Consider the following 17313-nt stretch of genomic DNA (forward strand, 5'->3'; position numbering starts at 1 on the left):
AGATGATCGAAAATAGTTCAAAAATTGTTTCCAACCAAAGGTTAGGCCAGATAGCTCGTGGAATCTGAGAGGGCCTCACGGAATCCGAAAGGGCTGGAGGATAACCGACAAGAATCCTTAAGCTAAAATTCAAATGCAACGGCTAGCTGACGTCAGCTAGCCGTTGCATTTGATTTTTATTTTTTATTTTTACTTTTTACAGTTTTATGATTATTTTTTATTTAGAAATTTTTTTCTATAATTTCTATTTCACAAAATTTGTTTCATATTTTTTTTTAAATTCCTATAACTTCTATTTCACAAAATTTGTTTCATATTTTTTTCCTATAACTTCCTAAGCCATTATACAACATTAAATTAAATTAAGTAACATGAAACAACATTAAACAATATGAAACAACATTAAATAACATTAACCAACATACAAATTATACAACATAAAAAATAAAAATAAAAACATTTAACAACATGAAACTTAAACAATATTTTTAAAAACATTTAACAACATAAAACTTAAACGCATATGTCATGCTGACGTCACTTAGCCGTTGGATTTGAATTTAAGTTGTAATTTTTAAATAATAAATTATATTTTGCCCTATGGCCCTTTGGTCCTCGGTTAGAGACGGTTTTTTGTGATAAGGTTAAAATAAGCCAGCTGGCCAACCTTTGGTTAGAGTTGGCCTAAGATTTGTGTCATTTTCTAGGCCACCTATTGGATGACACTATTTTGCGTAGGAATCCAATTTATGTGTGTATGAAAAAGTGCAGAGCACCTCTCCCTAATTTCAACGGTGGTGTATTTAGGCCGTGGGGTCAATATCATACCAACAGGATCCTCTTTGGATTTCTTTGGTGAGGATTCTGAAAATTTGTTCATTGTATATTGTGTGGTTAGTTTTTGTCAGGTACTGTTTGTGTTTAATTTTAAATAAAAATATTTAAAATAATTTTTGACTGCACAATATATAATAAACAAATATAATTCACTGATCTCCGTAATCATCATAAAAAGGATGTGGCGAAGATCCGAATTCAATATCATATACCATATCATATCATTCGTCCTTTTGACATTTTTTGAAATATTAGAAAAATACTTTCATTTCGAAAAGAAAAAATCTTCTCTTTGGCTTGTTAATTGACAAATGGAAGCATCATCCACGTTAGTAGTTGCATCATTGTGGGGAAGCAAGAAATGATGGCCACCACGAAAAGAAAGGTCATCCAAAGAGTGAAGTAAGGAGTTGATTTTTTTTAACCTTTCAAAGACTAACCAAAATTCTATATCCGGATTGTTCTAATTGCAACTGACTTTGCCTTACGATATATTGCCGTTGGGATAGGTGGGAATCGGAATGGTTATTTTTTAGATCAAAAGAAAAGTTACAATGAAAAATTCCTTGCGCAAGAAGAATGGTTATTTAACAATCTCATGTTTACCTTCATCTCTAAACTTTTATATTAATTCCTCCCCTTTTTTAACTTTATTTCTCATTCCGAGTGGTATTTTTGCCAAGTCTATTTTCTTTGCAAATTTAAGGATATAGTGGTCTTGTAATACAGAAAAAAAAAATCAAATTTATTTGAAAAGGAGAAGAGCTTGGCTCCTTAATGTTAAGGAGGAGTTCTTCCTCAAAATACTTTGTGGACCATTCGCAAAATTTCGTGTGTATAATCGAAACTTATCATATTATATTATATATCACTATGTAAAAATCATCTCTGCAAAAAATCAATCAAAACTAAAATTGTTTATCAATCTTTGAGGAGTTCCGATCAGAAGCACAGTTATTGTGAATGTCACGATGTATTTTAAGGAGTTTCTTCTCAATCTTTGAGAAGCCAAGTAATTCTCCTTAGCAAATTCTTTTTTTTTTTTTTTTTTGGATGAAATTCTTATTTTATCCCTTAACTTAACAAAAAAGTTAATGAAGTTAACGAAAATGACTACTAGTGCAACAGATGACATAATTCGAGGACAGGAAAAATATTAATAGAGTTCAAGAATTAAAACTAAACTCGTGGTATGAATCAGGAATCTTTGGTACAATTTAGCTTACATGTTATTATCTAAGTATATGGGTTTTCTTATCTTTGTGCATTTAGGTTAGTTTTTTCAGAACAATACAAGAAAAAGGTCATTGTTGACCGTGATTGGTGTAAAGCCAAAGTAGTAGCACGCCTAAGAAACCAATTATTGGTGCATGTCCTGAATAAGGATGGTCTCCGTTGTCCTCTTTAATTTTGTTGCGGTAGTGATGGGGTTGACACCCTTACACTTGATGCAGTGTCTCCTGCCTTTGTACCCCCATCACTGCTCTGTGTTTGCTTTCCCTGGTTGTTGCCTCCTTGTAGGCCTCCTTGTCCCTTTGGCTTCGGCCCTGGAATTGCCCTTTCTAGTTCTCCAAAAAAAAGGAAACCAATTATTGGTTTATGGTTTATTAAATTAATAGCTGAAGAAAGTGACATATGACCAAATGCATTGTCTATGATTACAAATTATTGGTGACAGGTATGGCATTGCCTGCACCTAAACCATGTGCATTTTCTATGATTACAATGTCCAAACTATAAAGAATGCGGCTTTTGGAATATATACGGTGATAATTTTTTTTTACAATTAAGGTTATTGATAGAATATGATTAGTTTATACTGAAAATTTAACTTTAACCTTTCAAATTTAATTTTTTTTTCATATAAAACCCGACATAATTTTTTTACTTAAAAAAAAACCCAGTGATTAGGATCAACCTAAGTGAATTCATTAATTACATATTACTTTACACATTTTACCTACCATGTATACAAAAATGTTATTTGAATCAAAATATATAATCTGGGTTTTCTCAAAAAAAAAAATATATATATATATATATATATATATATATAATCTAGGTGTAGTGTGTGTGTGTATATATATATATATATTTTATATAATTGGAACAAATTAATTTACCTACCTATAAATTAATTTTCAATAATTTACCTACAAAAAAATTATACCCCATGTGTAATATAATATATTTTTTTCACTAATACATGGAGAATAATTTACCCATAACAAGAAGAAATGTAATTTGATGTATTATATTGAAAAATATTATGTCATACCTACATTTATACAACAATAAAACGTGAATAATATATGTAACAATACATGAAAAGTAATTTACCTACAAGTTAGAGAAGTGTTATTTGATTCAAAATATATAATATGGATTTAGTATAATTTTTTTTTAATAATTGGAACAAATTAATTTACTTCCCAATTAATACAAAATATATATATATATCACAAAAAAGGTAAATTTTTGGTATGATATGGATACAATTAATGCAATACAACAGTTTATACTTTTTATTTTACTTTTTCTACAACTTTTAATTTGGAATAAATTTAGGGATTTGGGAAAGTAGCATATGTGACAATCTGTTCTTAATTTTACGATTTTATAAATTTCAAAAGAGTAATTTTACGAAAATGCCCTTAGAGCAAGGAGGTTGATTTTCGTTGACCGTCTTTTCGTGCCGTGTACAAGCTACTATCTTAGCATATTTTCAAAGTACTCAATAATATAAACGTTTGAGTACAAGCAGAATTCAATTTACAGCTACGATACGACGAAGATTTTATGGACTTACGAAGTTCAATAAGAATATTTTGATAAATTCATTATCCTCGATAAACACCCTTTTATTATTTTATTAATTTTTCTGTGTAAGATTTCTCCATGATGGGATCCACCCACATGGGTCTCATATCACCCTTGTCCCTGTATCCCTTAGAGCACTTCCACTGGGGGTGGGATAGGGCGGCACACAACCAAAAAAATGGCCCGGCACCTAGGGAAGTCCCTCCAGCCCACAGGATTGCCTGGCATCCAGCCCAAGCTGGTCTCCAGGCCAGCCCAAAATTGACAGACCTTGGGACCGGCCCATATGACGCCGTGGTGATGTCAGCGATGGATGGAGCGACGGAGGGAGAAGGCAAATGGCCTGAAAATGATGGCCCGAGTTCGACAGAAAATCTGAAAAAAATTGCACTGACAGCAAGTTTGCATCAACACAAAGGTTTCCAACACGATTTATATGTTAGAAACCATAAGAATAGAATTGAGAACTTACCCAGGTGAAATGCAAGAGATTTCACCGAGATTGGACCTTGAACTCGTCGGAGTTGTCCGTTTTCCTTTGTCGGAATCACATGCAGGGAATTAAACCCTCAAATTAACCACAAAAATTGCAACACAACAGGATTTAAAGCTCAAGAACACGATACAGTGATAGAAACATCACCTGGGTTAGAGATTGAGAGCTCAAGCTCTTGGCTTCAATGGTGGGATCTCGCACCATGCACCGATGCTGCATGCAAGGCCATGGTTGGGTTCCTTGAGCTCCAAGGATTACAAAAATAATATTTTGTGTTTGATTTGTTGAAGGTTTTGAAGAGGAATGAGAAGAAGAGCTCACGGGAGTGAGCTGCAAAAGAGAGAGGGGGAGAAAATAGAGAGAGAGGGAGAGAACCGGTTGGTAGGAAGGGTACAGAGGGATGACTTTATCTTTCTTTTTTTTATAATACAATTATTATTTTATAATAAATAATAATAATATTTTAATAAATTTGACTAGGCTATTTTTTTTTAAGAATAGAGATGCTCTTGGCATATTACTGTTTATTGGAGTCTATCACTGTTCACTGAGTGGATAAAATCTTTAGAGATGGAATTGATCTTATCTCTTTTTGACTCTTTTTTTTTATTTTAATTTTTGGGACCACTCTCTTGCTGCCATGTGTTTTCGCTCTAGCACTCTGAGCTCTCTCCTTTCCCGACTTCTCTTTCTTTTCTCTCTGCAACTACCGGCGCTGAGGCCGTCCACCCCACTCACCGTATTCTTTGGCGAGCCACACCACCATCACCACACTGTCACCACTCCGGCGAGCCGGCCACCGTGACTGCTATGCTCGGAGACTCTCTAACTCTCCCGACGAGCTCTCTCTTTCTCTCAGACTCCTCCCTTGCTGCAACACCGGGAGCACCACCTCCGGTCTTACTCGCCATTCCGGCGAGCATCGTCACCAACGATCACCATCTAAATTAACAAAAAAAAAAAAAAAAAAAAAACCTTCCTAGTCACGATTCCAAACCAGGCAGAGACCCTTCTTCCCCCTTCTTTCTCTGCACAGTGGCACCGCCACTGTTCAAGAATCTCTCTGGCGATTTCTCGCAATTTCCGGCGAGGGTAAGCTTCGAAAACTCTTTAAACCTTCTTCGATCATGTTCTAGAATACGATTAGGGTAACGTTGTGATGTTTTGGTGACGTTTTGCTACGGAAATTGTGCGAGGGGAAGTTCCCCAGTCTCCGATGAGGAAACCGGGCCTTTTGCAGGCTTTTTCCGGCTAGATCAGGCCACGGCAAGGGACCACAATGGTATAATTCAAATCCCTACCCTCTTAACTTCATTTTGGTAATTAAATGGTAAATTATGGTTAAAGTTTTGGAGCTCTATTTTGCTGTCCACCCGCCGGAGAAGAAGAAGAAGAAGAAAAAAAAAAAAAAAAAGAAAAAAAAAATAGTAGGGCTTCAGCCAAACTCGGCCCAAATCATAAACCCAACCCTTCGGCCTTTGTCCCAGGCCGGCCCGTTTCAGACTTGGGCTCAGAATATTCTCTGGAATATTCTTGGAATATTCTCTAAAATATTCTTGGAATATTAGGTTGGTCTTTTCAGAAAATTTTCGAGAACCCTCCTAGGCAAATTTCGATGTTCCGAGTTCATTTTTTGACATCCATTTAGTGAAATTCCAAAGTTTTAACTTGGTTGACCATCAAGGCGTATCAGTTGACTTTTTAGGGTTTGTCCTTGATTTTCTCATTAACTTTTTACAAAATCTGCCAGTGACTCTTCTTAGCGTATTTCTACGTCTTGACTTCAAATTTGCACTTTGCTTTCTCAAATTTAATTGTTTTAATGGAGTTTTACTAATGGGTCGTAATATTATGCTTAAATGCGATTATTATCGGTGACTTCAGCTATTCTAGTTCGAACGGGTTTGACTCAACGACATGATCTATGAGTGGGTCTTTTCCTTTTTATAGTGTGTGTGTGTGTGTGTGTGTGTGTGTGATTGATAATTTCCATTTATGCATTTGAAAAAGAATTTCCTACGTATGCCTGGATTAGACTAAAGTTTATATGTGATTGATAATTTCCATTTATGCATTTGAAAAAGAATTTCCTATGTATGCCTGGATTAGACTAAAGTTTATAAGAATTAGCGAGAAGACAGAATTTGTGAAATATGCTACATCATACAGGATGCACAGGTGTGCTTATAATCTTTGATGCCATAATTATATCTACGGCTATGACTGTTAGTATGTTGATTAGAACTATCAAATCACTATGGCATACGTATATTTATGTAGTCTGCTCATCATTGCTGCACCTCGATGTTAGTGCTCTCCTAGGACCAGGGAATGCTCGCCCTTATGAAGCTACTCGTACAATGCTTCTGGTTGAGAGCCATCATGGAGCATATTCAAAGCACTTGCTGACTTTCTTCTGTCGTTGATGTTCCTACAATGATTTAAAGATAATACTGCCTATATCGACCAGATAAAAAGGGATACATCAAATAAGACAACACCAATCATATTGTGCATAAATTCTTCTTTTCAAATCAGCAACAAGAGCATCAAAAAATTAAAGTCAAGCAAATCTATTCCTAGGACAACCTAGCCAACTTTACAAAGTCATTGCCATAGTATACTTTCCAGAAACTTGTTCAAAGAATTGCTATGTGTAAGTTGTCTGATTTGAATTGTTTGTAGTTCTCATTTGGAAGTTTTGTCAAACTTAAGAGGAGTATCCAAAAGTGCACTCACTTGGTCTTAATGTACTATTTTCCCTACGATTAGGAGTATTTTTCCATTTAGGTTCTTGCTAGCTGACGAGGTTCTCATTCGGGGTTGGTCGTACCTCTGTGTACATTCTACATGCGTCCTAAAGGCGTTTAGTTTTAACTTCATGCAATTTTTTTTTTCTCTTTAGATTATGAGTTTTTATTCTACACTGGTTTCACCATAACGAGGTTTTGTGAGTTTTACTACTTATACATTCTTGTTTGTTTTGAGCTTGCATTCGCTCGTTATGCTGACAGCTTCATCAACTGTTCTTACTTTCATCACTAAAGACCAGGCAAGACATTTTGTTTGAGCATTTACACACTCAGGGGGAGTGGGTTGGTCTCCTAATTTAATTAAAAATGTGATTGTGTAAATCGTTATGGAATTCTATAGTATCTTTTAGATAGTGTCCTAACTAAGATGTATTACATAAAAAGGTAAGGATTCTCCATTTCTTACTACTGTAATTAAAGACACAATGAAGTGAGATAATACACACCTCAAAATTCACTAATTCTCTCTTCTCTCTCTTCCCACCGCACCCTCTCTTTCTCCTTCTATATTCTTCAGTTAAATAGGCCTACAACACTATCTTAATGAACTATGTCCCTTTTAAGAGAAATTCATGGACACTCTTGTATTGATTACATTATTGTGCCTTGTTTGGCGAACTGGTCAAAACATGACAAATACTAATGACATGGAAACTTGATTCATTAAAATGGACAAGTGGCCAACATATACGGAATGAGACTTAATTCCAATCTTGTCTTAACCTGCACACCAAATTGAGTGTTTGGTATAAAAGAATCATATTGGAACGGAAAATATAGTAAAGATGTTATTTTCATTGTATGTTGAAGAAAGAAATCAAAAAATTACGATTAACTTGGAAGGAGAGGAGATGGATTAGTAAAGAAGAAACTTTTCCATTGCAATTACAGTGGGCTAATTCGACCTCGTGACATAACTCATCCAACTACTTTAATCTTGTTATCACCAAACAATTGATTAGATAGTGTTGTTCTCTCCAATCTAATGCACTTCACTACAATCCAATCCTAGTCACCAAGCATACCCTCTAGCATATCTCCAGGCTTAAGCCAGCTTTTAAATGATTTACATCACGACGATCAGATGATAATTGATAGTTGAAGTTTCATTTAGGCGCATCATAAGGTGGCCCGTTTAACTCAATTTGCTCACCTCAGGCTGGGCCATGAACAGATTGCAATCGTAAATCCCAGCCCAAAACGTATTTAACTGTTAAACTGCCACCCGCTAAAACCAGCAAGCAACTACTCTGCTCCCTACGACGTCGTTTGCTCTGCGTTGTAGCGATTGCGGTCGTCTCTTGGAAGATAGGAGTCCACTGGGTTTTATCCAAAACTTTGCCTCCCTTCCTGAGACTCTACTCAGTGAACTCAAACCTCTCCCATGGCGTCCTTCGTGTCTACCTACCACCACGTCCTCTCCCCTATCTCTTCTCAGAAGACCAACGGCCGCGACAATGTGAAGACTCAACTCTCTTCCTCCCTCTGGGGCTCGTCGATAAGCATAAGCAGCATGTTCTCCTCCAACCCCACCACCTCCCTCCAATTCCAGACCCGGCGGCGCCTCAGCGTTACCGCCATGGCTCCGCCGAAAGCCAAGCCCGGCGGGAAAGCCAAAAAGGGTATTTCAAATTCCCTATTCGTTTCGTCTCCGACGAATTTGAGCTCGTTTCGTTGATGGGTTTTCGGTTTTGCAGTGATTGGAATGATAAAGCTGGCGTTGGAGGCCGGGAAGGCGACTCCGGCTCCGCCGGTTGGGCCGGCGCTGGGTTCGAAGGGTGTAAATATCATGGCTTTTTGTAAGGATTACAATGCCAGGACGGCGGACAAGCCTGGCTATGTCATTCCAGTTGAAATCACCGTCTATGATGTTAGTCTGTGTTACGAATTTGGTATAATTGTTCAAAATGTTTGGTTACTTTTTGTAAGATTGCGACTTTGTTATCATATTTTTTGATGGCAGGATAAGAGTTTTACTTTCATTTTGAAGACCCCACCTGCTTCGGTTTTGCTTCTTAAGGCTGCAGGTATGGTTGTTTTCTGTTCTATCATTGTGCCCTCTATCTGTTTGATGTGTTGCTCATGCATTGGCATTTCGTTGTACCGGAAGATATGTTACCGTGTTTATTTTGTAATTGCTGCTGCTCAATCAGTGGATAAATGCAGATGTTCTTGTGATAAGCTTTGTTTGTATTTCGTGCTCTCAAGTTGTTTCTAGAATGTTATATCTTATCAATAAACAAAAACGTGAAAAATGAGGGAAAGTAGTGGAATGAAAATTGGTGTTATGTTTTCATGGCTGGCTGGCCGTATTTATTGCCAAATAGGTATTCATGTATTTGTTTTGATGTGTTAAAAGTTGGAAGCATTTTGAATTACATGAAGAAAATGAAGAAAATTTGATCAATGTGAGGAATGTGGAGTTTGCCGTTATGATATGGCCGTTGAGTTTTCATCTGGCAATTAGTTCGGAATAGTATCTCATTCGATTGAACCATAAACTTGAGCAGCTACCATAATTTCCAGAGTGAAGATTAGATGAAGTTGACCTATTAATTGGTTTTGATTATATCTGTCTGAGCCACTGTTTTGAGAACTATCACTATTCTCGACTGGTTGAAATAGTTCGGCTTGTTTATTATAGTACATAAGTTCTCTGTGTAGGACGCTCATTCTTTATTTAAGAACCCACAATATCAACATAGTATCAACAATGTCCCGATATCATTGTCACCTCATCTATGTTCATCGTAGGACCAGTCACATAACAATATTGCCCTCATTAAAAGCTCTTCCTTGCCTGAATTTGGTTACCATAACGATGCAATACTTGTTTATCAATGCTGCGGATGATATATAGGAGCGGAGAAAGGTTCAAAAGACCCGAAGATGGAGAAAGTGGGAAAGGTCACCATTGATCAGCTGCGAACAATTGCGCAAGAAAAGCTGCCGGACTTGAATTGCACGACAATAGAATCCGCAATGAGAATCATAGCAGGCACTGCAGCTAATATGGGGATCGATGTCGACCCTCCTGTTCTAGAACCCAAAAAGAAGGAAGCTCTGCTGTAATTCTGCTCCCAACATTTTGTATCCTCGATTAGGCTTTGTTTCTTAAATCATATATTGTAAGATTCTACAGGACTGATGGAAGTCAGCATGTAAAAACTCTCACCTCCAGTTTTCGTTATTGGTTATAAAATTCTAATTCTTCATCCTTTTATTCCATATTGCTGTGGTTTCTTTTCTCTTGACCTCTTTTTACCGTATTTTTGGGTCCCTCCGGGTCCATTGTAGCGGTTGTTGGAAGATAAAGCGAAAGCTGACTTCTACTTCAAGCAACCTGAGATCAACTGGGAATGAGGGAATTGAGATCCTTTCCTGATCTCTGTTTCTAGAGTCCAAGGATCAGGAGATCCGGACCGTTGAAGAGAGAGATTCGAACCTTTGATTTGTGTAAGGTGGGCCATGGGTTAATGAGGGTAGGACTTAAAATGAGTGATTTAGATCCCCTGGTCCTTGGGTTGAGTTTTTACAATTCAAGCACTCTGTAACCTAGTTGATGGTAATTATCTGGTCATCAAGAAATTGAATTTGAAATTTCTTTCAACATTGAGAAGAGAAGTGTTAGGAACCATCACAAAGTGACCTAGTGGTTGGAGACGAATTCCAGGTTCGTATTCCACATGGCAAGTCCTGAATTCAATTCTTGACGCTGGTAAATCGTACAATGGTGGCAAGGCAAGGTCGAATTGTCTCTGTGAGTCTTTCCAGCCCCCATAATACTGGCCATGATGAAGCCACTGGCTGGTCCCCTTTTTAAGAGAAAAGAAATGTTGGTGAACTTTATAAATACAAACGATATTTTACACTAAAAAGAAAGAGAGATCAAACCGAAATGTACTGAGCAGACCTTAACGACCAATCGACCTTTTTGGTATTATTCAGCTTCATTATTTGGATTTGGAATCTGGATTTATAAATTGAATAAGACTCGGTGGAATATGGGTGTCGTCCACCAGTTTGTTTTCTGCCCTGCTTCATAATGGAGTAGGATTCCCTTATTTCTTTTTTCTTTTCTTTTTTTCTCTCTTTCTATTTAAATAATCACGGTTAAATCACGTTAACATCTTATATTAATTTTTTATAAAAAAAGAAAAACAAAATATAAAATATAAAAAGAAGGTAGGAAAGAGGATGAAAATATTAGAGAAGAGAATCCTAATCCCTTTATAATTGTCCATGCCAGGTCTGATTTTCCCTTTTTTGTGTGTGCGTTGCGTTTAATAATTGTGCCATTGACCAAACAATAAAATTGACATTTGAAAAAATGGACTATTCATCCGCATGCTGCGGAAGATAACATTGCTGATAACCAACTCAAAGTGCTATTTCTTCATAAATTCATTTAATTTTTTAGGATTATACTTGAGTGCTGATTTATACACTTTATCCACACTATACTTTTCGTTTTTTAAAGTACTAATTATAGTAGAACTTTGATAATTTAATAACTGATAAATTAATAATGCGAACTCAAAGTTAAGATGTTGAAGATGTTTTTGCATTTTTTTTTTGAATTTTCTGAAGGGAATTATTATTAACATTCCAAAAGTCTCATTTTACGCTTTTAAAGTGTATTTTTCTTTCTAATTATAGAAAGATTGGAGTGCAAAATGAGATTTTTGAAGTGCCAATAACAATTCTCTTTCTGAAAAGCCTATTGTTTCATAACAAAGTCGCATAAGAAGGCGTTCTGTCAGAACTAAATTATGTAACAAGGATGAATAATCGATAAATTTATCAAATTTTTACTTAATATGACTTAAGTGCAATGGAAATGTCGCTCATTTTTTACTGAAAGATCACAAGTCCAAGTCATAGAAATAACATATTTGTAAAACAAAAGTAAGCTGTATACGATAAACGTTTCTCTTTTCCTCTTCACATAATTCAAATGGTTGTATTCCCACTGGTCCTGCAAAAAACGAAAATCGACAATATTGTTAGAAGATTCACAGAAAACCTCCACAATCATCTAGTTTGGGACCAAGGTACAATTATCTTCTCTCCTCTTCTATGTTTTGCGGGGGAAACGATATGTTGGGTATCATTCGATTGAATGTATGCACAAAAAAAGATACCATACACACGCATGTATGTGTTTCAAAAATTAAGAGAGAAAAAAAAAATGCATATGTTGCATTTTAGTTTGTATAAAACTTGTGGTACATTTACAAAAGGGTAATCGGAATAAAAAAAAGACACTAAATTTCGATTGGAGTACTCCAATATTTACTCAATATTGGGAATTAAAAATTTTAGTAGCATCCACACAAATTTTAGAATCCTACTCTAAAATTTGGAATAATTGGATTTTCTACCATTTGAAGAGAATTGAATTCCGGGTTGTTGGAGAAGCCGGAATAGATTTTTCCTCCCCGTTGTATTTCTTAAATTTCAAGATTGTCTTCTCATTAACCTAACACCAAATTTTGTTCAATCAATAAAACACAAGTAAAAAATAATTAAATTTAAAGTTTTCTCACGAAATTAAAATAAAAGTTTTACCAAAAAAATAAATCAAAATAAAAGAATTAGCATATAAAATAGATTACTAGAATAAAAGCATTTTAGTAATCAAATTGATTCATTCCGATTGACATAAAGTACTAAATAACTTTATATAGTTCAACATTATTTCTAAAAATTTAAATAAATAATTTTAACAAAAATCTGATTCTAATTCCTTTCTGTATACGAATTCGTTAACGAGTCAGATTCTGATTGTATTAGTATAAAACTAATCATTAAAGAGACAGCGACTATTAAAATGTTATTAGACTGTTGAAAGGACTATAAAAAAAAAAACAATCCAGTGATTGGCGGCCCAAAAGCCGAAAGCCTTTTAAAAGCAAAATAATAAAATCAGTCCTTTATTGTCATTGATTGAGAAGCAAACAAGGAATGCAAATCATCATCAAAAGGACAGCCAATATTTACACAACCCGAGACTCTACACTCTAATTTTTACACCTATCTGAAACACAAAGTTGGGATTTTCAGCCCATTATCTTTGAATATATATATATATATATATATCCATCAATATCAAGTTCCAAGCCTCAATAATATTCTGAGAATCTGAGGACCCCCGCCGTTCTTTTGTAGGTCAAATTGTATAAAACCAAAGATCCGCCTATATTATCTGCTTCCACTCCCCCTATTGAGCAGTACTGCAATCAGAGGTATCTCTCTCTATCTGAATTCATTATGTCATTGTTCAAGTTTCGATTTTTATGTGCTGAAATCCATAAATCCGATGTCGTTTCGATTACCCAGATCCTGAAATCGAGGGAGGGTTAGAGTTTTCAATGTTATCTCATTTGGGTTCTGTTGGATTGGATTGGATTACATGTTTTGGATTTTCCTCTGTTTTTTTCTTCACTTTTTAGGTGAAGTTGCTTGAAGGGTCTCGTGATTTTTGTTGGTTGTGTTAATGCATACGTTGCCCATGAGTATAAAGTTTTCTTGCTTGCAAGTTGGGTTTTTGAAAGATCAGTTTCCATAATTTATATGATTTTTATGTTCTTTGATTAAGGTACGCATTCCCTGTTTGTCTGCTTGGTGTCCTTTGCTTTGCTTCTCACTGAAAGTTTAAGATTTTGTTCTAATTTTTTTCGTTTAAGGACTTTGCTGACAGAGGATTGCTCAATCATACCCTCTCCTCTATATTGTTTCATGTTTGCCTCGTGATTTTTTTTTCAGTTTATTCTTATGTATAATGTATCTGAATCGAATTTCCGTGATGAGGCGGTAGCTGTACTGTGTTTTTCTTCAACTAAGTAGGTAGTGGTTATTGTATAAGCATTAATGTTGTAGTGATGTATATTGTTGTTGCTTCAGACGAATCATACCATATGTTTGTTGTCGAAAGGGTCACGGTGCTTGACGTACATGAAGGAGCACTGCCTAAAATGCTTCTACACAGAAAAATACCAAATACAATTTTCAGTACTTTTCTCCCTTCAATTGTTTGTGGCTTGGCTTGATTCTTGTTGCAAATTTTTGGTTGTAAACTCCTTGCACTTTTGGCTTATGAGCTAATTTTCGGATTTGAAGTGCAGTATTTGTAAAAGCTGTTTATAATCTTATTGAACCTGTGATTATGATTTGTTTGGTAGACAAATGTACATTAAGTAGGTTGGATTTGGATATATGGAGGATGGTTGGGTAAATATCGGATTGAGCAGAGTGCATTACAACCTTTGTCTACAGTTGGAGTATTCTGTTAGGCGGCTGTTATTCAAATAAACTAGTTAGGGAGGTTACATAAGAAAACGCATATTTCATTTGCTCCTATTGATTTTCAGGACAGCCAATGAGAAACTTGTTGAGGTGCTTGTTTTCTTTATATCGTTGTTGTTTGCTGTCTTGTATTCGTTGAGTTAGCTCTATGTTGTCTTTCTCCCGCTGTATTCTCAAGCTTCTTTTTATTAATTAGCATGTGATTTGTATGTTTATATCTAACAAAGATTTACAGCATTTGCCTTATAAAATTGACTAAGGCCCCGTCTCTTTACATTTCTTGTTGCCTTCCAGATGGAAGCTCAAAATTCTGGGAATTCGCATATGATTGAAGTATGTGGTGATGTGCAAGATATGGATATGAGCTTGGGTGGGAGAAAAATTTGTGGAGATGGACCATGCGGATTTTCAGATGCTAAAACCAGTTCCAAAGATGCACAGGAACGGTCAGCGTCCATGCGGAAGCTTTTGATAGCGGTTATCCTGTGTGTCATTTTCATGAGTGTGGAGGTTGTTGGGGGTATCAAAGCCAACAGTCTTGCAATTCTCACTGATGCGGCTCATTTATTGTCAGATGTTGCTGCATTTGCAATTTCTTTGTTCTCACTTTGGGCATCAGGATGGGAGGCAACTCCTCGTCAGTCTTACGGTTTCTTCCGGATTGAAATACTTGGTGCTCTTGTTTCCATTCAGATGATTTGGCTGCTTGCTGGGATCCTTGTTTATGAAGCCATTGCAAGACTTATCCATGACACTGGTGAAGTTCAAGGCTTTCTCATGTTTGTTGTTTCTGCGTTTGGTTTAGTGGTGAATATTGCCATGGCACTCTTATTAGGTCATGATCATGGGCATGATCACGGACATGGGCATGGCTACGGACATGGCCATGGTGGGCATGGTCATGGACATGGTGATCATAATCATAGTCATGAGGATCATGATGACACACATAACCATGGGATTACCGTGACCACACATCACTCTCATCATCATATTCATCATCATGAGGTGCACTCGAATCATGATGACAAACACCATCATACCGAGGTAGTTAACATCTCAGAACCTCTGCTCAGTCATAGCTCTGAAGGTGAAAAGAAACAAGTAGGCAAAAAGAAGCAACGAAACGTCAATCTGCAGGGGGCTTATCTTCATGTACTTGGCGATGCCATTCAGAGTATTGGAGTGATGATTGGTGGAGGGATTATCTGGTACAAGCCTGAGTGGAAGATTATTGATCTGATATGTACCCTTGCATTTTCAATAATTGTGCTGGCGACAACAATCCGGATGTTGAGGAACATTTTGGAGGTTCTGATGGAGAGTACTCCTAGAGAGATTGATGCCACAAAGATTGAGAAAGGTCTCTGCGAGATGGACGAGGTAGTTGCCATTCACGAGCTGCACATATGGGCAATAACTGTTGGGAAGGTGTTAATGGCTTGTCATGTTATCGTTAAGTCGGATGCTAATGCTGATGTGGTGCTGGAAAAGGTTATAGACTACATCAAGAGAGAATATAATATCAGTCATGTAACGATTCAGATAGAGCGACAGTAATGCTGGAGAGAGACGATTTGTCTATGCCCAACCGTTATAATTAGGTCAGTCTGGTGTTTTTAAGACTTCAATTTTTTCCCCACAGTTGACAGATCATAATCTGTTATCTCATTGGTTTGCTCTTAAGTTCCTTGTTTTTAAATCTACTTATCTTGTGAATGCATGAAAGTTTAGCATAATGTCTTTGAAACACAAAAGATTACAATAACGAAACATCTCCAACTGGAAACTACATATTCTTAAAAAGCAGAACAAGCAACTTGAATGTCTGAAAATCCTGCTTCTTTTCCCAAACTTTTGTAATTCTCTCTGCTCTCCTTCTCCATCGCATTGGTATTCATTAGGTACACATCAAACTGAAACAAACTTCTAGCAATTCATCAGTATCATCAAGCATCGATCGTCATTTGCAGAAGTTGAAAGTTGTCGAAAGTGCAACCAGTCGAATGATATGGGGTATTATCGATTTGAACACAAAACTAAAATGTAGGGGTAAGACTAGTATAGAAAATTTTGACAAAAAGGATTATCTCATCCAAAGTAGATGTTTGCTTTTGAACATGCTCTATAAATAAGGAATTGAATAATTCTCAGAAACCTCACCTTCATGAAAATAGCATTGCCTTTCGGAATCCTCACAAACATATCTTCTGCAGTGTGCTCTATACCTGAAGCAAAACTCTTCCGTAAGTTAGCAAAGCAAAGTGAACTACGAAGAGCTACACAAGATTGTCTGATGCTAACCAAAAAATTTATCTCATACTGCATTGACACCCTTCAAGCCATTAACAGCTTCCCAACAGTTAACACGAGATTGTCCGATGCTAACCATTTGAAAGATGCATCTTTCAAATGGTACCTGCAGAAATGGTGACATGAATATGACCGCAGTCTTTTAACACGCTAAATGGGAGCCCTCCCAACAAAACTGCATCTTTCAAATGGTGCCTGCAGAAATGGTGACATGAATATGACCGCACTGATGATGCAAAAGAAAAGAACATGTTCAGCTCTTTACTTGTAAATCATAGTTTGATATGTATACCGAAGTAATTCGTTTAAAAACAAAAAAAAGGAAAAAGTTTTGCACACGTGTCAGACTGCAATCTGGGTTGCGGAGAGATCGAAGCTGAGAAGCTATTTGGGAAGGCGAAAGCAGGGCTCCGGGGCAATCTCTGTGTATAATGTCAAGCACACCAAACTCTATGGCTGCTTTAAGCACCATGGGCAATACTGATCCGCTTACCAATTGCATTGCATATTGGGAGTGAGCTTCCTCTTCTCCATTAATGGTGGAGATTTTCAGCTGTTTTTTTCCTTCTTTTGGAGTTTCGATTTTTTGTTTGGAATACTGGTTTATATTGCTGTGAAAATTATATAGACTTGAAAGGTGAAAAGGGTTTTCAACTTCATCAGATTCTGATATTCTTAGTTGCTAATTGAAGAATTTGTGACATGAGACTAATCTGTGTTACCTTC

The 17313-nt window shown here is 36.4% G+C and overlaps 2 protein-coding genes and 1 long non-coding RNA gene across 4 annotated transcripts; 2 read left to right on the plus strand and 1 right to left on the minus strand.

Moving 5' to 3' along the window:
• Positions 1–3650: 3650 nt before the first annotated feature.
• LOC125479785 lies at positions 3651–8167 on the minus strand. Its single transcript, XR_007260261.1, has 2 exons — positions 4130–8167; positions 3651–4032 (listed from the first exon to the last, which is right to left on the minus strand). It is a non-coding gene; the product is annotated as an uncharacterized LOC125479785 (long non-coding RNA).
• A 161-nt stretch (positions 8168–8328) lies between these two features.
• LOC103950719 (50S ribosomal protein L11, chloroplastic) lies at positions 8329–10181 on the plus strand. The gene is made up of 4 exons (XM_009361943.3): positions 8329–8588; positions 8664–8836; positions 8930–8993; positions 9827–10181. The coding sequence occupies exons 1-4, from the start codon at positions 8351–8353 to the stop codon at positions 10036–10038; spliced, it is 687 nt and encodes a 228-aa protein (XP_009360218.1). The 5' UTR covers positions 8329–8350; the 3' UTR covers positions 10039–10181.
• A 2739-nt stretch (positions 10182–12920) lies between these two features.
• LOC103950718 (metal tolerance protein 1) lies at positions 12921–17246 on the plus strand. 2 transcript variants are annotated; one of them, XM_009361942.3, is made up of 2 exons: positions 12921–13214; positions 14569–17246. In XM_009361942.3, the coding sequence occupies exon 2, from the start codon at positions 14569–14571 to the stop codon at positions 15832–15834; it is 1266 nt and encodes a 421-aa protein (XP_009360217.1). In that variant the 5' UTR covers positions 12921–13214; the 3' UTR covers positions 15835–17246. The 2 variants fall into 2 exon arrangements, with proteins under 2 accessions (XP_009360217.1, XP_048445493.1); XM_048589536.1 differs by lacking the exon at positions 12921–13214 and adding an exon at positions 13624–13980.
• The last annotated feature ends 67 nt before the right edge of the window (positions 17247–17313 follow it).

This window comes from the organism of the source record quoted next, unplaced genomic scaffold, assembly GCF_019419815.1.
Source record: "Pyrus x bretschneideri cultivar Hongxiangsu unplaced genomic scaffold, Pyrus_bretschneideri_v1 Contig3, whole genome shotgun sequence".
NCBI lineage: Eukaryota > Viridiplantae > Streptophyta > Magnoliopsida > Rosales > Rosaceae > Pyrus > Pyrus x bretschneideri.

Bases quoted from the DNA above. Each gene is read 5' to 3' on its own strand.
- LOC103950719 (XM_009361943.3), top strand. From the start codon at position 8,351: ATGGCGTCCTTCGTGTCTACCTACCACCACGTCCTCTCCCCTATCTCT. The intron at 8,589-8,663 runs GTATTTCAAATT...TCGGTTTTGCAG, and splicing joins CGGCGGGAAAGCCAAAAAGG to TGATTGGAATGATAAAGCTG. The intron at 8,994-9,826 runs GTATGGTTGTTT...GATGATATATAG, and splicing joins TTTGCTTCTTAAGGCTGCAG to GAGCGGAGAAAGGTTCAAAA.
- LOC103950718 (XM_048589536.1), top strand. From the start codon at position 13,924: ATGAAGGAGCACTGCCTAAAATGCTTCTACACAGAAAAATACCAAATA. The intron at 13,981-14,568 runs GTACTTTTCTCC...GTTGCCTTCCAG, and splicing joins AATACCAAATACAATTTTCA to ATGGAAGCTCAAAATTCTGG.